The sequence below is a fragment of the Berghia stephanieae genome, chromosome 13, assembly GCF_034508935.2.
Source record: "Berghia stephanieae isolate SIO BIC M18660-M18661 chromosome 13, UCSD_Bste_1.3, whole genome shotgun sequence".
Classification (NCBI taxonomy): domain Eukaryota; kingdom Metazoa; phylum Mollusca; class Gastropoda; order Nudibranchia; family Aeolidiidae; genus Berghia; species Berghia stephanieae.
In genome coordinates, this window is record NC_088372.1 from 25,196,736 (window position 1) to 25,218,389 (window position 21,654).

The window sequence follows — 21,654 nt, forward strand, 5'->3', positions numbered from 1 at the left end:
TAAAGCCTTGTTTACTATTTGATATGTTATCTGCTGTACTGTAACTTTTGTAAATTAGTCAGGTACAGGCCTGAAATCGGCTCCAAATGCCTAAAAATGAATTGATGCTATGCGTTCTAGTTTAGGTAAAATACTCACATCCACCAGCTGGATATAAAGTACCAACACACAAAACTATGTGTAACCTTAAAGGTTTATAGTCTGATTGATATAATTTAGGGAGAACCAATAATTAAAATGGCTGTTTAATAATAATAACAAAGAGCTGAGTGGTGTCACCTTCATTCCATCTATATGTAAGTCTCCAAAATGGATTTGCCATAATATTTCAAATTGTGGGTCAAAAATTGCAAATGTTGCATTTGAAAAAGGGTGGGCTGAATGGTGCAGGTACTCACGAACAATAAGATAAAAAGAGTCATTGAAAGTATTGATGCCATGCGTTTAGGTAAAATACTTGCAACATCCACCAGCCGGACATAACGCACCAACTTACATAACTGTTGAACCTTGAATGTTTAGTCTGATTGATAGAATTTAGTGAGAACTAATCACTAAAATACTGTCGCAAAATAAGAAAGAGCTAATTGACGTCAAGTTCGTTCCTTATATATATATATATATATATATATGTGTGTGTGTGTGTGTGTGTACTTGAATGTATACAGTACGAAGACCCATTAAGTTAGGCAATCTTGATTTCTAATGTTACTGGAATGTTTGTATTGATTTTATTGTAATCATAATTTTTAAAATGGAATGATGAACACTGCTGTTCCCAAAACGTCGCTACAACTGTAATTTTATTATGTATTTATAGACATGAATACTTATATACTAGTTAAAGATCGAACAAAGTTTTACTGATTTTCCTGTTTTAAGTGTACTTAATATGATTTTCTTTTCCCTGTTTTACTTCCTATCATCATATACTACACAGTGACAGGAACACAGGGCCTTATGAATGGAATCTGTCACTTTTACCATCATCATCATCATCATCTTCATCGTTATTGTCCATTGTTGTCACCATATCAGAAAGATAAGATTACGATTTTACTGTAATTTTAAAAAATTATACATTTTGTGAAATGCCTCGACTTAATAAATTTATTGCATTGTCATTCAATCACAAAATTCTTTATTTTATTTTTTTTGATACCGCACTAAAAATTGAACAAAGGCTTATTTACACCGGCATCTTAGATAGCTTGGTTCCTGTAGTTACTTTGAATATAAGAAAATGGTGTATAATTGAGACATATCTATCGATCCAGCCATGTCGCCGATCATTTCTGGATGTGCACAGGTAATAGAATAATGTTCCTCTTGAGAACCTGGGCGGGGTTCCTGACCTCCCATGGTGGGCAGGGAGGTGCTTACTGTGCTAGGAGGGAAACAGTCAGTGGAATGTTTAGTTATAGTTTTGGTAGATGATATTTTTTTCCTTGTATATCATCTCTCTGTTATTGTTATGTACTGTTATTCTATTTGTAACATGATTTTATAGGAGCTATATTTTAAGGAGCTATTTATAAACATTTGAAAGATAATTCAGATTGTTTGACTTCTACAACGTTGTTATTGAGCGTTGCTCTCATCAGGAAATGGAAGTGAAAGTGTAGATTGTTGTGTTTTCGTATTTTTATAGAGTCGTGTTTATGGAGGTTCGTAATTACATAAAAGGTGTTTGTTTCTATGTCTGCATGAGGAAGTTAGTTCGTTTCTTCTGTTGAGTGTTGCTATATTCGGTTTAGTGATGATGAAAAACTTTTTTCCAAGCAGAGGTTGCAAATCTTAGAAGAGGGGGAGTACGACTGTGCTCTGGAGATGATTTTCCATGTGATGCTGTGTTGTATGTTTTTTTTCTTTGAGGTTCCAAATGTGTTCGCTTAGTGTAGTAGAATGTCGTTTGTGTATGTTTCTGAAGGAAGATGTATGCAGGTTGTATCTGGTTTTGAATGAACACTCCGTGAGGCCAATGTATGTTTCTTGTTTTGGTGTGTCTGGTCGTGTTACTGTGGCTTGATAAATTACATTTTGAGTCAGGCAATTGCCGTTTAGTGGGCATGTTGTCTGGGACCTACAGTTGCATTTTTTCTCTAGGTTGTTGCTGGGCTGATCTGGCTGTGATAGTGATAGTTTTCGGTTATTGTTGGAGGAAATAATGTTTTGTATGATTGGTATGCAGGTGTATTTGTTCATGATTGGGTGTAGAATGTGACCGGGAGGGAAGCATTTTTGTAGTAGATTGAAGAATTTGTTACCGATAGAAGTTGTCACATTCTTGCTGTAGGGTGGGTTGAACCATGTTATGTGTCGTTTTCTTTGTCGTTTTTTTGTTGGGGTGGTAATGGCAGGCCTGTAAATAGTTGGTGAAAAAATTGTCGGAACTTTTTGAACACACGAAAATAGACACAACAGGACAAAAATATGGACACAACACAGATATGACACTGACACGTCAATTGACTAGTCAAATCATGCCACTTTCCTCTTCTCATTTATAACAAGGTCCTTATTTTATGGTACCAAAAAAAAAAAAAAAAAATCCCAATTATTTGAGGGCCCAGGTCTGAGTTCGTTGTAAAATGAAAGGAAGAGAACAATTCCTACCCTTTTGAAGGATGTGTATCTTCGCTCCTGTTTGTGTTAATGTTTACGCTGATTCTTTCGTTTATTTGGATTAATTCTTATAGAAGAAGAAGAAGACAACGACGACAACGAAATAGAAGAAGAAGATGAAGATGCAGAAGAAGAGGAGGTGGTGCGAGAGCTTTCGAGGAAGAATATATATTTCGAAGAAAAATAATTATTTCCCATTATTTATTTCCGGTTCACATCTGGACGGAACCAAAAAAATATAGAGATTGAGAAGTAATAACCGGAGATATGCATGTGTGTCAGTAGCAAAATAGAGAGAAACCTTCCGGTTCGGTTCGACACACTTCTGTGTGTGCGTGATTTACTGACTAGGTGTGTGTGTGTGTGAAGACAACTCGTGCGAACTTCGCGACCTCTCTCTCGCTGGCTGTGGCACAGAAGCAGGCAGTGAATACATCCACGGCTAGCGGAGCGTGTAGGTGACATGATAATATTATAGCTTTTGTTTTGTTTTGTCTTTGATGCGACAAATAAATTTTTTTTTTGTTTTATTGTTTTATGTTTGTTTGTTTTTAAGGGTTTTACGGCGCTTGCAACGCATTTAGGTTATATCAGCGCCAGTAAAAAGGAAGAAAATGGGATAGTCAAAAGTTCTAGAATTACAATTAAAGCACCCAAGAGAAAGGAAGACAAAGGGGACATAACAGATGATTTACAAGGAAAAAAATATCATCTCCCAAAACAATAACTATGCATTTGTTTTTGTTTTGTTTTTAAGGGTTTTACGGCGCTTGCAACACATTTAGGTTATATCAGCGCCAGTAAAAAGGAAGAAAATGGGATAGTAAAAAGTTCTAGAATTACAATTAAAGCACCCAAGAAAAAGTAAGACAAAGGGAACTGAGAACACATAGGGATCAGATGTAGATTCCAAGAGCATACCACCAATGTACTTAGTTTGAAATCACCTACAAGTCTCATCCAGACACAAGCACAAAATCCAACAAAGAGGAACACACTCAAATGCTTGCATTATACATTCAAAATAAAAATAATAATACATAACAGAGAGATGATTTACAAGGAAAAAAATTCTTCTTCTAGGTTCCATGCCTGGTCCAGGCTTCGGATACTGCATGAATTATCTCTCTCCATTCCTCCCTGTCTCTCTCTCCTCCCTGAAAAAAATATCATCTCCCAAAACAATAACTATGCATTTGACTGTTTCCCTCCCAGCTAGGACTTCGGCCAGGGCCAGGACAAAACCAAGTAATCTCATTCCGAGACAAAGACAGAAAGCAAGTTGGAAAACAGATATAGGGGATAGAAGACACAGCAAGTACCTCCCTGCCCACTATGGGAGGTCAGGAACCCCACCCATTTTATTGTCTTAAGTCGGCATTTGAAACGGAATAAAATCTAATTTTTTCGAGGAACGAAATAAAAGTTTTTTATTTTGTTTTTTATTGACGTTACGAATTTTATTTTTTACTATTATCTTTTTTTTTTTTTTTTAGCACTTATAGAGCAAAATCGTACTGTCGGAAATCCGACAATTGACGGAAGATTTACAGGCCTGTAATGGTCTCTTCCTCATATTTTAGTTTGTAGTTATATCCACTTTTTTGTAGTGCGTTTGTGTACGGTGGGATTGCATCGTTGAATAGGTTGTTGTTTGTAGAGTTGTTAGCTAGTCGTTTGTTAATGCTCTCGGGGATGATTGCTGTGTCTATGAACGTACAATGGGATGTTGGGTTTTGAAAATGGTTGATAGGTGCCGTCGTTTAGGTTGATGGTTATGTCCAGGAAGTCGAATGTTTTTTTGTTGGCTTTGATTGTAATTTTCAGATTGTTGTCCTGGAAGATTTTGCATATTTTTTTCTTTATTAATTCTGTCTGTCTCGGTGTTTTATTGCACAATGCGAGTCCGTCGTCCCTGTATAGTCCAATAACAACGTTGTAAAAGTCAAACAATCTTAATTATCGTTCAAATGTTTATATATATATACATACACACACATATATAAAGAGATTATTTACAAGCAAAAAACTACCATCTCCCTTAAACTATAACTATAAATTTGACCGTTTCCTCCCAGCCAAGGACTCTGGCCATGGGCAGGCCAAACCAAGTAACTCGGAAAACTGATAAAGGGAGATTAAAAACACAGTGGGTGACCTCCTGCCCACCATGGGAGGGCAGAAGACCCCAACCACGACAACAAAGAATGATGTTAGTATCGATTGACGTTTATTGTATGTGAATATTTATTGGTAACATTGTTTTCTAAATAAATATTTATCATCATATAAAACAACGGATTTTATCACAGATTATAATTTGGTAAAACATATGACCATAATCACCATACACAATACATTATATCCAAATTTATAGCTAACAGTACAAGGTTAAAACCAAAGAAAAACATTTTGATGTTTACTCATATATCTTTACCACAATGATAATTCTTAAGGTGAATTTTCGATGTCAAACTTTAATCAGTATGTCTAATTAAGTTTGTGTGGCTATGTGGTCTTCTGGTATAACACTCGCTTTTGGATCAATAGGTCCTGGGTTCGAGCCTTGCTTGGTGAATAGTTGAGTCCTTGGAAAGGCTCTTTACTCACATTCTCTCACCAAACTCAGGTGTAAAATGAGTACCTGACCGTTAACAGTTCTATCGTTTAAAAAAAATAACTAATATCGTCTGACACTGACAGGCATCATGTCTTGTTTTACATGTTGCTGTTGGTCAAGCACTTTGAGCACATTTAGTGGATATTGTGCTATATAAAAGCTTGTTTTGTTTATTTAAAGGATAAATCTTTATGAGAAATTAATGGCTGAAGTATATTTGAGGGGTGAAGAGTATAATAAAAGTATTTTAAATTACTAATTCATTCCCAATGCGCCTTCCCGAGATAGTGCAGCAGTATTGGGCAATTCATTCAAAACTCCAAACATAGCAGTCCATAGAATATTAATTTAAGCATAGTACTCAAAATGAAGACATCTGCTAATTCAATTTTTGTGGTCTGGTTTACCATGTCATAATAATATTGAAATGTTCGTTTGTTTTCAAATTTTAAAGATTAAATCGCTCCCGGAACCCGGTAAAACTAAATGATGTGACAAGGTAACTGAAATAGGGGGAGGGGGAGCGTTCAGAATATGAGACAAGGTAACTGAAATAGGGGGGAAAGGGGAGCGGTAACAAAGGTGTGAACCAATGCAGCCCAGAGAAGCCAACATTCCCCTGGTAGTGTAGAAAGGGAATTCCACCTCTGTGGATTGAAGACAAAGGTTGACTATTGTATATAGTGTTACTCCAAGTCACTGCTTATTAACCCACTTTGTAATACAATTAATCCTTCACATTCTTTGTGGAACACAGGGCTTCAGCGGAAAACAAGGAAAAGAATATCATTTCACAAAACTATAGCTATATATATTTGAACTGTTTTCCTCTCAGTCGAGGACTCCGACCAGGGCTAGGACAAAACCAAGTAATCCCATTCCAAGACAAAGACAAAAAGCAACTCGTAAAACAGATAAAGGGGGATAGCAGACAAAGCAAGTGACTTCCTGCCCACCTTGTGAGGACATTTGTTATATTAACTGTCATTGAGAGACGAATGGCATGTTTATACTCTGCAGCTGATTCCAGAGCAAAACTAAACAAAACTTGAGCTTTTATATAGCGCAATATCCACTAAACGTGCTCAAAGCGCTTTACAAGGTGTCCCTGGCCAACAGCAACACATAACATGTAGGACGAGACATGACGCCTGTCAGGCGATATTTCAAATTTTTGGGACAGAGACAACGCTGTTAACGACCAGGTACTCATTTTACACCCTGAGTACGGTGAGAGAATGTGAGTAAAGAGCCTTCTCCAAGGATTCAACTATGCACCGAGCAAGGCTCGAACCCAGGACCTTCCGATCCGAAAGCGAGTGTCATACCATTAGACCACATAGCAATGCACAAAATAAAATTAAGTCAGATACCCAGTAGGTGAGAAATTTCATGATTACAGTGTTACAGCGGGTTATCATTTGGTCAATCAGGGGAAGTTTATGGCGGTTTAGGGAGTGGAGGAGTGGAAGTAGAGGGAAGAGCCTAACCAACCAACTTGTTCCCCCCCCCCCCCAAACAATTTTTTTGAATCAGAAAAAAAAATTAAATAATAATACGAATAATAATAGTAGTAATAATAATAATAATAATAATAATAATAATAATAATAATAATAATAATAATAATAATAATAATAATATTAATAATAATAAACATTTTTTAAAACTCAAAACAAAACAAAAAACCCAGGAAAAATTCCAATCTTACCCTGTGAAAATATAGCCATTTTATCTTATTTGGAAAGTAATGGGTAAAACCCTACTACTAGTATTCATATAGGTGTCCTCACCATACAATAATACACACTCTGACCAACAGCCCTGCAATGCTGTGGCCCAAAAGGCCACTTATTAGGCAGGGACCTCTTGAAATAGAAATATAGATTTCTGAATATAGATATAATAATTTACAAAAAAAAAAAGAAGGAAATTACAATGATTTCAATGTCAAAAAATCTTTGCACATATTGGGTATGGGTAACAAAGCAATTTTTTGATTTAAATGTTTTGGTGGAGCACAGCTAGTCACTGTATCTGTAGCAGATGACAATGAGAGGTGACCTCGTATAGACATACGACAAAGGCGTGTCAAAGACAGAGGGTTACCCATAATGTTATTCATTGCATGCATTCTCTCCAAATGTTTCCTTAAGCATGATAAATGGATTGAATCTCCCATTTCGGTGGAATTAGTTGTTGAAGCGATAGCTTGTTGTATGTCCGTAATGGCCCCTCTAATCGACTTCTGGTCTACCCGAAATCCAACAGCCATGCACAGACATTGAAACATCCACAGAGCAGACATTTCGTTCTCTGTGAAACCCTCCCGAAGAAATCTTCTTCCATGGAGGTAAAATATGCGAGGGAGAAGTCCAGCACAGACAATATCCGAGGCCAGTCGTATGAGCTGGTCAAATTCCTCCAGATTGAATCGTACGCCGGATGCGATCATGACTAGATTGGAGTTAAGAGCGAACACAGATTCAACAAAGCAGAAGGATGGAAGAATAACATTGTTGACATCGGCACCTCGTTTGATGAGCATGAGGGAAGTCTGGAAACGAGGAATGTCAAAGAGAATGTGAACGGTAAAGTGGAGATATACTAGATGTTTACATCAAGGTAATTGTTGGCAGGAATCAGCTTGTTCATTAATAAACAAATAGCAATAAAAAATGATTAAATATTGTAAGTGAATTCAAATGAATGGATGATGATGACGATGATGATGATGGTGACAATAATAATAATAAGAAGAAGAAAGCTAATAATAATAATATTAATAATGATAATTATGATAATAATAATAATAATAATAATAATAATAATAATAATAATAATAATAGTAATAATACAATAATAACTAACAATAACACAACAATAATAATGATAAAAATCTCATCAGTATATTTCTTAAGAAAATTATGTCTACCTAGTCGCCATACCACAATGTCTATCAATGGCAGGTGAACATTCTATCTAAAACTTGTAGACGACATAGACTTAATTGCTGGGAATGAAGAGAAACCCCCTTTATAGGACAAGCTACTACACAGCGGCAAAACAAAGAATGGTATCCAAATGTACAAGGAAAACTGAAAAAAAAAAAAAAAAAAAAATAATAGGTAGAACAGCAACACAACAGAAACCACAAATTAATGTCAATTGGGAGGGAGATACAAATATATTCCAGGAAGATGGTAACAACTATGTCATCTTGTGACATGATACTCGCTTTCAGATTGGAAGGTCCTGGGTTCGAGCCTCGCTCAGTGCCTAGTTGAGTCCTTGGTAAAGGCTCTTTACTCATAACACTTTACTTTACTTTCATAACACTTGTCCGTCCAGATATTTAATTACACACTATACAGAATTTTGTGAAGCCAAATAAGCATTACATAACAGCATTAAAAGTTGTTACATTCATTTTTTTTCTCAATACTTTTGACAGGAGCTTCAAGCAGTTTGTTTGTTGCTTTAGGTCTCTTCCAACACAATTGAGGTTATATGAGAGACCGCTGAAACAAAAAAGCCAGCAATCTAACAAAAATAGTACAAATGTAAATCAAAATCATAACCTAAAGATATCATAAGCTAAATTATAAATAACCAAGAACAAACAGGCAGAAGATTTACAGAAAAAAAAATATCCCCTGTCAAAAATACAATCACAAACCAAAGAAGCAGGATAGGCTAGTAAAGAGAAGAAGAAACGACATCACTATCGGATCGTACACCCATGCGAACATCATAGGTATATGATTCAAGGGTGATGCTCCCATCCAACCACCCGCAGCTTCAAGCAGCTTAACAGTCATTAAAACAGTAACTTTAACAATTGTTAAAAAGCAATCACAACAATCAATGATCTTTGTGTGCTGTGCAATCAACACCCACGGGCAGAATGCTTGGTGCTCATACACACAAGCCATGCAAAATCATTTCAATCTCTCTCATTCTGAAAATTAAATTCATTTCAACGTCTAGGTGTCAGACAGAGGGAATTTGGACTGAAAGGGGAAAGCTGTCGGCATCTTCAGAAAGTTTGTAACAATAATAAAGAAAAATAAACAAACCTATAAAACAAAACACCCAAAAACCACCACCACCACCCCCCTCCCCAAAATCAAAATTTAACAAAAAATTTTAAACACCCCCCCCCCCCCCCCCCAGCAATATCTTAAATTGACAATTGATGTGAAAAAGTGCAGACTAAATAAATTGTAAAGAGAAAAATATTTCATTGCTTAGAAAACACTCTTATTCAGAAAAAGAATAAACGAAAATGACAAGCTCCTATTGAAATGTATATCTAACATCTTTCTCCCTCTCTTCACAAACGATTCACTCTAAGCATAATACTGCATTGTATTTGGACATTTTAAGAACTAAAAGCAAAACTGACAACAAGAACATTTATTATATTTTTTAAAGTTTAAGAAAGTATAAATGAAAATACAAAAGTGAAAAATTGGAAAACCAGTCTGGTACACAATTAATATTGAAAACAAACAAAAAATCAATCAATTAATTAATTTTTGAAAAAACAACGAAAATACAAAAACAACAAAAAAACACACCAAAAAACCCAACAAAACACAAAACTAAAAAAACCCCAATAAAAATAATAAAACAGAATATTTCATCTTGTATCTTTCTTTTGACTTTGAAACACAAACCACTTTTCTCGTATATTCTTTTTTCTTTCTTAAAATTAAAAAAAAAAAAAAAAAAAACTTATCTTATTTGTTTCCTCTAAAAATATGTACCGTTGTTAAAACGCTGTTGTTGAATTATACTCACATCAATTTTCATCCTATAGAAAGAAGCCAGTAAAGGACACTTGCCCTGGCTGTAGAGATTTGGGTTGGAGCCTGCCTCTAAAAGAAAGTCTACCATCTTGTGACGACCGTAGCTGCTGGTCATTGCATAGTAAAGTGGTGTCATGCCACTGGCGTCCATAACATTCAGGTCAGCTCCACTGCTTAAAAACAACTAAAAAAAAAGAAAGAAAAAGAAATAATGAAAGTAAAAATTCTTATGCATCAACTTTTCCATCCACATAGATGTATGTCACATGCAATGCAACAATCAATAATGAACTATCACATCCAGTTCTGGTCCTGGATATATTTAATTTAAGTTGAAAAAAAAAAAAAAACCCTGAGTGCTCATCAATGCAACATATTTACGAGAGTTGATCAAAAATAAAATTGCCCTGACTATGAAATTTTAAGAAATGGGTTTATTGCTAAAATTGGTGCACAATTTTCCATTATTATAATCATGTCATACATCACGCATCTATATGCTTATAACAATTGTTGCAAAATGTAAACCACTGAAAATTTTCCATTTTGCGGACAATAAAGATTTACTATTATCATCACAAGAAAGAATACTTTTTAATTCATTGGTAAGCCATACATGCAATTTAAAGTGAAAACTTGGATTCATATTTGACCACACGGTGAAAATAAAAACCCTACCTTGACAAGAGGTATGTTTCCTGATCGACATGCTTCATATAAAGGGTCCTTCCCATTCACACAGAGAGAGCTGGTGTTTCTAAAATCTAATCCATACTGATTGCGTAACTTGGTTGCCTCCACAGCGAGCACCATTTGTTTGTGAGCTGCCCCAGGCTCTTCAGCCACTGTCATACAAATAGTTATAAGCTTTTCCATGTTTCCGTATTAAGGGCCAGGTGGAGAAAATACATCTAAAAGATAAGAAAGTTAAAACGATTTTGAGATGGATAATAATAATAATAATAATAATAATAATAATAATAATAATAATAATAATAATAATAATAATAATAATAATAATAATAACTTCGATCAAAAAACTTAAGACCTCACGAGAACAAAAGTTTGAAATTTGGTGATGGACGGACCTATGAAATTGCTTATGGGCGGAGTTTAGCCATGAGTGACCGTAGAAAACGAAAAGGCGACTGCAGACATCAAAGGGTAGGCTTATATCATCAAAGGATGTCTACATGATTGACATGGCCATATATATCTACTCCCCCCAAAATAATCTGAACACTAGAGGGTTAAATTATCTTTGAGAGCATATCAATACCACCCCTATTGTCCACTAAGTCCCTACCACCAGCCCTATTAGCTACTGAGTCCTTATCATCAGCTCTATTAGCCACGGAGTCCCTACTAGAGGATATTTTAACTGTTGTATTGAATTGGGTTTATTTACAGGTACCGTATTAAGCCTGTTTCTGTATTGTTGATCAATAAAGAATATTGAATTGCAACAAATACTTCACAGAGTTATTTACTTACCACCAGCCCTATTGGTCACTGAGTCCTTCCCAACAGCTCTATTACTATTTACTATTAGCCACTGAGTCCTTACTACCAGCTCTATTATCCACTGAGTCCCTACTACCAGCTCTATTAGCGACAGAGTCCCTACCGCCAGCCCTATTATCCACTGAGTCCCTACTACCAGCTCTGTTAGCCACTGAGTCCCTACCACCAGCCCTATTGTTCACCGAGTCTCTACCGCCAGCTCTATTGGCCACTGAGTCCCTACCGGTGAAGCCGGTTTGCCTGGAAAAGATGCTAATTTAATTTTTTTGCGATCTACGACTCACCGGTTGAGTGCCAACCTTCCCAGAATGAAAAGTACATTTAATTCTATTACTATGACCCTAAATGTGTTTTTTTTTTTAAAGCAAAAAGAAAAAAGTATTTAGTCTGAATGATTGAAAACAAAATTTATATATAAGCTAACACCAAACCCAAAGCAAATTGATCTTCATCACTCATTCGAAGCATTCTCTAGTGATTACAGCATTACTATTACCTGGTTTATGGAGACACCAAGATAAGCCATCACTTTAAATTTGTATAGTAAGAGGCTCAGAAATTGCAATACCAAGGGCTATTACAATTCGAAACATCCCAAAGAAGTGATCAAGAGACCCCAACCATGGTACTTGTTTTGATGCTAGTGTTGGTATAGGTTGTTGTAGTGATGATGCTCTAGTGGTCGTGGTGATAATGATGTGATGGTAGTGGTTGTGGCAGTGTCAATGCTGTGATGGTGGTTGTAGCAATGGTGACAACTACTACTACCACAACTACTACTACTTTTGGTTAAAAAATGGGAAATACCCACCTATGTGATATACAAGTTGAATACCCCAAAAATAGTCTTAGTGCATTTTTAAAAAACCTACAGCGTCCTTACAGCTCCCCATTTTAATAATAATAATAATTTTAAAAATTAGACTCATACAAAATTTAAAGAAAAAAATATTATAAATGTAAACAATCAAAATAACGTATTTTCAGTTGTATTATAAAGGGAAATAACCCATCTATGTTTACGTTTATTGTCAATACAGTCCTTGATTGAAGGCTTCATTGTCAAAGATGTTGGTTCTATTTTATTTTCACTTGACAAGTTCTATTTAACAAAAAATTAGAAGCTTAAATGAAATCTGAGACCATTTGAAGTATAAAATAAGCTTATATGCATAATTCAATGCAACTAGTGAAAACCAGCGTTTAATAACCAACTGAAAAGATAAATATAGTACTAGTTCAAAATGTGACTCATCAGCTGATGTGTAAACAGATCAAATGTATGAGTATGAAAGAAAAGTGACACATGTGTTCAATTGTCACCTTAACCTTTGAAAGAATATTAAAAGTTAACGTTCCAGTGGTGCAGAAGAGTCAAAATACTAAAAAAACAGAATTTCCGGCATATGCCGGCAAACTTTCATCCATGGTCCCTACTACCAGCTCTATTGTCCACTGAGACCTTACCATCAGCTCTATTAGCCAAGGCTGTCATTATTCCCAGACGCCTGTCTGGGGATAATAAAAATTCGTTATCCCCAGACAGGTGTCTGGGGATAACCAATTTTTGTTATCCCCAGACACCTGTCTGGGATACTATCCCAGACACCTGTCTGGGATACTATCCCCAGACGCATGTAGCAAGTGGGCAGAAAGATTTTATGCAAAATGCCAAACTAGGCGTGAAAAATACCAAATATTCTGGAAAAAATACTAGTGGTTGTGTCCCAAAACAGTTAATATATCAAGTGATATTTAACACAAGATGAAAGTAAATAGTGATCAAATGTCAAAGCCAGCACTTTTTAAAAAAATATTTTAAAGCAAATGGATCAATAAAATGTCTTTTGTTACTTTGATCTGAAAACGTCAAACTGGCAATTCGACTTTTATTTTCAACCAGGAAGAAAGTTGTTAATCATCAAATCTGTTCATAGTCCACCAACCATTTAAATTTTCATTACCTACCTACCTGTTAACTTTATTGATCATCTCTTGTTTCTATAAGTTGCTCATTCTGGCCACAATTTTGGGGACGACCGGGAATAAATTTTATGTCGCGGACGAATTCCTAGGCCATGGTGTTGTTCGCCCCAAAGCCCAAAACCCACACCTGTTATTTTCCTGTCTGCTTCGCACAAGACAATACAATTTAGTATCACACGTCCACAAAACTAGATCCAACAACATATTTTTATTCGAATCAGAGATGAAAATAACTACCAAAACAAGGAAGCAAAAATGGTGGAAATATGTTTAGCTCATATATGAATTTAAAATATTCCGATAGCGGTGTGGATAGGCAGCTCAGTGGGTTAGGCCACCTTTCATTTTACTCCTTTTAGCTGCACAGATTTGACCCAGTCGCGACCCCCCCCCCCCCCCCCACACCACACACACACACATTTTTTTTTTTTTTTACTTTTTCTTTCTTTCTTCTTGATTTTCATTGTTTTCACTTTTGTTCCGAGTTCCGAGCAAGAGTTTTTTTAAAATCAGTTGAATTTTTTATTTCTCCGATAATATTATTTCATTATTTAATTTGCTCTAGATCTATTATTGTTGTTTTTTTTTTTGGTCAAATGATAATAATAATAATAATAATAATAATAATAATAATAATAGTAATAATAATAATAATAATTGTAATATTTGTTATTATTATTACTATTACCATCATAATCATTATTATATTATTATCAATAATAATATTATTTTTATTATTAATACTCTTATTATCATACTATTACTATTATTATTATTATTATTATTATTATTATTATTATTGTTAACACTATTCCCTGCTCCGAGGGAAATCTCTCTTTTTCTTTTTTTTTTATATTTTGACCTAAACCTTAGAGTTTTTTGTTTGCTAAACCTTTATGTAAATGTTCCGTTTCTGAGCATGAATTTCTTAAATTGTTTTTATTTTTAAAACAATTATTGTTTTTATTTTTAAAAACAATTATTGTTTTTTTTTCTCCTCTATCTGACCATTTGGTCGCTCTCTGAATATTTCTGTTTGTTTGCTTTTTAATTATTTATTCTTTTTAGACACTATTTGAGATCGGAGTGGGACGAATATATTTGCTATAAACTAGAAAAAAACAAGAGAGAGAGAGAGAGAGAGAGAGAGAGAGAGAGAGAGAGAGAGAGAGAGAGAGAGAGAGAGAGAGAGAGAGAGAGAGTTTAATAAAAAAAAAAAAGAGGTGGGGGAGGATGGATGGGACATTTATCCCTTTCAACGTTCTGTAAAAAGTAGACGGAATTTAAAAAAAAAAAAAAAAAAGTGACGTTACCAGGATTCGAACCCACAACGTCGATTATGGTCAAACTTCCAGGGCAGACGACTAAACCATTCGGCCATGACACCCACTTCGAAGTCGACGCATATTGTGTATATGTAGTAACAACTGGTTTTAATGTTGGTTAATTTTATGTTTTTATAGATATTTTATTAACTTTCCTTATTTCTATGTGCATCTGGAAACATTCCATATTCTGGAATGTGGATAATTGTTTAAAAGAGGGAGTTTCAAATATGCGTCTGGGGATAATGAAAATTCGTTATCCCCAGACAGGTGTCTGGGGTTAACAAATTTTTATTATCCCCAGACACCTGTCTGGGGATAATCATAGCGATTAGCCAATGAGTCTCTACTACCACCAGTTCTATTAGCCACCATACTATTAATATTAGCCACTGAGTCCCTACTAAAAGCCACTAGATCCTTACCATGATGAGGAGGGGGAGGAGGGTATTTGACACAGTAGAGTACCCACTGAGGCCCTACCACCAGCGCTAAAGACACATAATGGTTATTTGTTCACGTCCATATTCTGGAATGTGGATTATAATTGTTTAAAAGGGCGGAGTTTCAAATATGTGTCTGGGAATAATCACATCCCAACAGATTAATAAGGTAGCGACAGGAACATGTGGAAGGGTAACCAAATGTGTAATTCTGGTGATTTTGACTAAATTCAATTAAAATGATCATAAAAGTAAAAGTACAAGTACAATATTTCTTCCGACATGAATTTGAATCCTCCACTCCGAACTCCTATTGTTTTGATTTTGAGTGAGAAAGTGAAAGTCAGACGTCAAACGTTCACACTGCTGTAGCTTTGACAACAAAATAGAGCTGGATTATTAGGTGTGTGAAATATGGATTCAGTTTTAGAAAATACCAAAACAATTTCTCAGTTTTTACAATAATATGCTATTTTTACCTTTCTAGTTTCATAAGCTGTACATTGTAACTGTAACTGTAACAAGTAACAGGACAAATGAATTGAAATGAAACAAGCAGTCGGCAGTCAAGTTACTGGTCCACGGGGGACAACTATAATAAATAGTGTTGGGTTATTTGATCGCTTTTACTCGATCGACGACCGAGCGCCAAGCCACGAGTCAGTGCTCGATCTCAATGCCGGAAGAGCGAGTTAGTAAAACGATCACTCGATCGTAAAACGATCAAGCGGGTTGTGAGCTTGAGACGATCTTGACACGTGAGACGAGCTTGAGACGATCAGGATTCGAGCGAGCGGAGGGGTAACGAGTGTTTCGAATCATTTCAAATTCAAACGATCACAGTTTGCCATCCGATACCAATCGCCAATGTTTGCACACGGTAGTCTGTGGTTCTTCCACAGCCCTCACTCCTTGTCAGATGTTAGTGTGTCTGGGTGGCAGTGGCAGGGAAATTCGTATAGGTGTATCACGCGTGTGTGACAAGACTTCATTAAACCTACTAAAGTTTGACTATCACACACACACACACACACATACACACACACACACACACACACACACTAAGGCTATTTCTATGACACACACGCATCTCTCTATCAATGAACACTCCTACAGTAGTGCGGCTATGTGGTCTAGTCATGACGTAACTATAGGTAGTACTCTAGTCGACCATGGCTCTCGTGCATTATAATGGTCTAGTGGTATGACACCCGCTTTGGGATCGGAAAGTCCTGGGTTCGAGCCTCGCGCTCGGTGCATAGTTGAGTCTTTGGACAAGGCTCTTTACTCACATTCTCTCACCGTACTCAGGTGTAAAATGAGTACCTGGCCGTTAACAGCGTTGTCTTTGTCTGAAAAATTGTAATATCGCCTAACAGGCGGCATGTCCCGTCCTACATATTAAATGTTGCTGTTGACCGGGGACCCCTTTACAAAGCGCTTTGATCACATTTAGTGGATATTGTAAAGCTCAATTTTTTAAAGTAAAACATTAGCTTTGAATATGGAATGTTTCAATTTTAGATGCCTGTGTATTCTTTGTTAGTTCCCATCATCATCATCATCATCATCATCATCATCATCATCATCATCATCATCATCATCATCAGGGGCAGCGGTACGGTCTTTGGTTGGCACCCGAAAGGTACCGAGTTCGATCACCCGCCGCTGAGTGGTCTTGAGCAAGTCACCTTGCCCTAACTAAATTTGCGGCGCTGCACTGCGGCTATCGCTTGGGTTATTCCAGTCTTCCCTTAGAATAGACCCGAAAGACGAATCTCCCCTATGGGATGAATAAAGGGAATTATGTTTAATTTATTTATCATCACCATCATATCAGCGGGATCATCATCATCACCACCACCACCACCACCCTAATAATAATGGATAAAATAAATATCAACACATTTCAATGTAATAATCAATCTAAAATCAATCAGTGCTCCTAAAAGACCCTTTGATTTCTTTGTCTAATTCGTTCCATACTTTTGGAGTCCCGACAAAGAAAGATTTTCAGCTAACTATAGTTTATATATAGGAATATTAATCAGTCGTTTATATTGGAATCGGAGTTGTCTAGCAGGTGTATTAGTTCAAAGCGCATTTCCAAGGATTTACCATGCTCAATGAACTTCACAATATTTTATTTAATTTATTCCTCCGGCACGCCATATCGACCATACATCCATTTCGTACAGTAGGTACCGATCGCTGTTTGGAGTCTTTTTGTATTAAAGCTCTTTACAATACCCGTCATTGCTTATAAGATAAGAATACATTCACACCTGAGTCAAGTGCCTGACACACGGACTTAACGTCTGGATCACAATTTTCAACAATCACTGTCACTCATCCGGCCATTGACAAGGCTTGATTTTGTGACAAGAGACACCGTACCACTGAGCGACCGAACAAATAATCACCATCTGCGCCATCGTCATCATCATCATCATCATCATTATCATCATCCTCATCACAGCCGTAACAGCCAGCAAAACCACAATCATCATCTTCGGGTCCGGTCTATCCGTGTGGGGGGTGGGGGTGGAACCTGCTAAAGTATTTCATTTTTTAAACAGAAACACGATAATCATCATCATCATCGTCATCCATTGTCGTCGGCATCGTTATCATCGTGTCCGGGCAATCCGTGTGTGTCTGGGTGTGGAACCTGCTAAATATTATTATTATCTACCTACCTAATAAAAACACACCATTCTTGTTCATTTATTTTTCAAATAATGAAATGAAAGGCACGACCTTTCCCGCACACACAAGAGGCGATGACGACCAGTGACAAATTATGGGAGGTGGGGCGGCCGACAACTTTTGGCGCGACATAAATATGAAATGTTAAGGTGACAGCGGGATGATGGTGGTGGGAGGGGGGGGGGGGTCTCAACCCTTCACCATCAACAACTGTTTGATGGCGTGTGTGTGTGTGTGTGTGTGTGTGTGTGTGTATGTGTGTGTGATGCGACGAACGATCATAATCAAGGCTGCCAGACAGCCAGATTTCTTCTTGCCCAAGTAGTCAAATAGACCCCAAATAGCCCAACACCACAAGCATTCTGACTCCCTTGAAAAACTCATTTGTTTTGATTAACAAAACAATCGACTACAGTTGGATAAACTTATCTTTTCATTTTTTTTAAATAAAAGATTTTTTTTTTTTTAATGAATAATAATAGAAAAGCGTTTCTTAGTAACCAATTTTGAACTTGGCCATCTGGCAGCCCCCATCATAACCAGCTGCAGTCAAGCCAGCCACAGACATAAGAGAGGGAGGGGTATGTGAAGTTTCCTGTGGCAAACGAGTTGCTCGTGTTTTTTTTTTTCAAACGAATCACTGCTCGATGACGTCACTGACTCGAAACCCGCCCGAAACCGACTCGATTTTAGAGGACTCGATCGAAAACCCGCTCGATTTGATCGTTTCAAACTCGACCCAGCACTAAATAATAAATCAAAATGAAGCTCTGTGTACTGTTTGGTTGCCTCCCTGCATTTGAACGGTGTAGTCGATTTCAGTGACGAAGACTGCTCCACTTCAAATACATACTGAATAGCGTTATAATGTGAATAATATCTTAACCAAAATAATAGGTAAAAATAAAATAAAAATAGAAAATAGCTAGTTTCTCTCATTTTCAATATTTATTTTACTTTCATTTTCTGTTAATATTTTAATGGGCTATCTTGGTTTCAAATTCAACTGACTACAAGTAATTCACAGAATCGATATTGACATAGCTTTTCTTACTTTTCTTCAAAAGAAAATAAAGATGGCCGATTCATTGTGTACCGTGACAACAGGAACGTATTCTTAATAAAAACTTGGGTTTACTGCAGGTAAGAGGAGACACGATTTATTGCCCTGTGCCTGTACTTTACCGTCTTAGGATTGCAAACTGCGTCAGTTTGTTTTTAGTCTGTTCAAGTGTTTCTCCCATAATTTACCACGCAAAATACATCTTCGATAACTCCGGTCAGAGATAGAGAAAATTCCGCCGATGCCGAGTTCGAGTGTGATTGATAAATTAGCGGTATGCTCACTGTAAAATGAAAGCCTTTTGGAACTTTCTTTTTAACCATTATTGGTTTGGTCATCATGCCGTTATCTGTAAACCTATGTGGATAATTTTGGTATCATCTTTAAGGACACATAACAATTTGACTTTTGGTGTATTTTCTTCTTAATTTCTGATTGTATCAAAAAGCAAACGAAATAAAAGTTTATCATTTTAAAAATAAGAACTTCGATTTGAACATGTCTTCAATTTAAAGAGAAATATTTTGCAGAAAGGTGCATCTATTTTAAAAACTTACATGTTTCAACTTTCTTTGCAACTTTTTGATTCTTCACAACTTTTGTTCACTAAGAAAATCACGGCCGTTCGTTGGTTGGGCTCTCTTTGGACATTTCTTGTTGACATAGACTATTACGTGGTCAGTTCTGAAATTAAGCTATTCAGATATTCTTAAATAATTTTGATGACGTCATATGACATATTTCAATACTTCTGCTTTAAAATATTTTGATAACCGCTGACTATCTTCCATCCTCTCAGCAAGAAGAATTTACATAAATTTAGTTGTTCATTTGAGACGACAAAGCAAAATCCTGGTTCTATTTACAAACTTTGGTTAATTTTGATTTAAAAGGTTCGTTTTATATATTTGAACACGGTGGCCAGAGGTTAAAAGTTAAATGAGACATGAACAAGATAGTCTCGGTTGCTGCTGGTTTTCTGGATAAATGTTAGCCATTGCATTTGAATTTCATGATGTATTCATGTTTTTATTCACAGGAACCTTATAAAGTTTTAAACACATTATTATAACAAAATGTATAAAGAGTTGGACTACCCACCCCTATATTTTATTACAGGTGGCAATAAACAATTAATAATTAGACTCGCCCTGACCTTTTCAAAACAGTTTAAATTTAAAGATGTGTCTGTTCTCTCCAGTAAAGCACTCCTAACTAGACAACCCGTATATGAATTTCAAAAGTCAAATATATATATATATATATATATATATATATATATATATATATATATATATATATATATATATATATATATATATATATATATATATGTGTGTGTGTGTGTGTGTGTGTGTGTGTATGTGCAAATGTACAAAAATGTAAAAATATACAACCAAGAACCAATAGCAACACTTTATATATTAATTTGATAAAATGAGATAGGCCATACCTCTGGCCTTTAGTCCGAACGTGTGTGTGTGTAAATATACACTGTATATTTAAAAAGATAGCATTTACTTTAAATCACAGTTGCGCGTTAAAAATTCGAGCACCATGTGGCAAAAATGAATTAAGGTGACGTGTTGTCTTTGTTTTTATAGATATGAGGCGACGGCTCCTCATGGAGAACTTAATATATTTGTGAAGGTGGTGATTGCCATCCTTCATAACTTTCTCCATTTTACTTAGACAAAATCTCTTGAACAGTTCTTCCACATTGGAAATTGGGTGAGTATAACTCCTGGCTTTATCAATTATCCGATCAATTTGCTTAATGTCGCAAATACTGGCATTTCCACACCATGATGTAATACAAAAAGTAATAACGGATCTATAAAAAAGGGTTCATAACGTTTTGTCTATGTCAAATTCTGAAAGTTTCCGAATAAAATACATTCTTTTGTTCAATTTAGAGATAACAGCATGATGATGATAATGATACATATAATAATAATAATAAAATAATAATAATAATAATAATAATTAATAATAATAATAATAATAATAATAATATAATAATAATAATAATAATAATAATAATAATAATAATAATAATAAATAATAATAATAATAATAATAATAATAATAATAATATAATATAATGAATATATTAATAAATAATGATAATGATACAGATAATAATAATAATAATAATAATAATAATAATAATAATAATAATAATAATAATAATAATAATAATAATAATATAATTATAATGATAATATTAATAATAATGATAATGATACAGATAATAATAATAATAATAATAATAATAATAATAATAATAATAATAATAATAATAATAATAATAATAATAATAATAATAATAATAATAATAATAATAATAATAATAATAATGTTGGCATGTTGGCATAGGTAGTCCTTCAGAGCTGTTTGAGTTTATTTCGGATCCAAAAGCTTGAGACGAGAATACAATTGTGTCTTACCCTTTGGATAGGACACTAGTCTATCGCGATGTACTTTTTCACCAGATTCAACAGACCCAGCAGCAGCTACCCATCACTGTTGGGTGAACAAAGGTG

The 21,654-nt window shown here is 35.4% G+C and overlaps 2 protein-coding genes across 6 annotated transcripts in view; one reads left to right on the forward strand and one right to left on the reverse strand.

Moving 5' to 3' along the window:
- Nucleotides 1-4,833: 4,833 nt before the first annotated feature.
- LOC144958585 (uncharacterized) lies at nucleotides 4,834-15,902 on the reverse strand. 4 transcript variants are annotated; one of them, XM_078890659.1, is made up of 4 exons: nucleotides 15,816-15,902; nucleotides 10,737-10,969; nucleotides 10,051-10,242; nucleotides 4,834-7,801 (listed from the first exon to the last, which is right to left on the reverse strand). In XM_078890659.1, exons 2-4 carry the CDS (start codon nucleotides 10,932-10,934, stop codon nucleotides 7,178-7,180), a joined length of 1,014 nt encoding a protein of 337 aa, XP_078746785.1. In that variant the 5' UTR covers nucleotides 10,935-10,969; nucleotides 15,816-15,902; the 3' UTR covers nucleotides 4,834-7,177. The 4 variants fall into 4 exon arrangements, with proteins under 4 accessions (XP_078746785.1, XP_078746788.1, XP_078746787.1 ...); XM_078890662.1 differs by lacking the exon at nucleotides 15,816-15,902 and adding an exon at nucleotides 15,604-15,623; XM_078890661.1 differs by lacking the exon at nucleotides 15,816-15,902 and adding an exon at nucleotides 13,555-13,913.
- Nucleotides 15,903-19,097: 3,195 nt separating this feature from the next.
- The window catches only part of LOC144959126 (inversin-like), a 29,975-nt gene continuing 27,418 nt past the window's right edge, over nucleotides 19,098-21,654 (forward strand). Inside the window, exon 1 of one of the 2 annotated variants that reach the window (XM_078891578.1) lies at nucleotides 19,098-19,188. The gene's annotated coding sequence lies outside the window, so the exon portion shown is untranslated. The remainder of the gene's footprint in view (nucleotides 19,189-21,654) is intronic. The other variant, XM_078891575.1, reaches the window with a different exon arrangement.

Excerpts from the sequence above, each read along its gene's own strand:
- LOC144958585 (XM_078890659.1), bottom strand. The coding sequence starts at position 10,934 with ATGGAAAAGCTTATAACTATTTGTATGACAGTGGCTGAAGAGCCTGGG. Across the intron at positions 10,243-10,736 it reads GAAACATACCTCTTGTCAAG|TTGTTTTTAAGCAGTGGAGC; the intron begins GTAGGGTTTTTA and ends CTTTTTTTTTAG. Across the intron at positions 7,802-10,050 it reads TCTATAGGATGAAAATTGAT|ACTTCCCTCATGCTCATCAA; the intron begins GTGAGTATAATT and ends CCTCGTTTCCAG.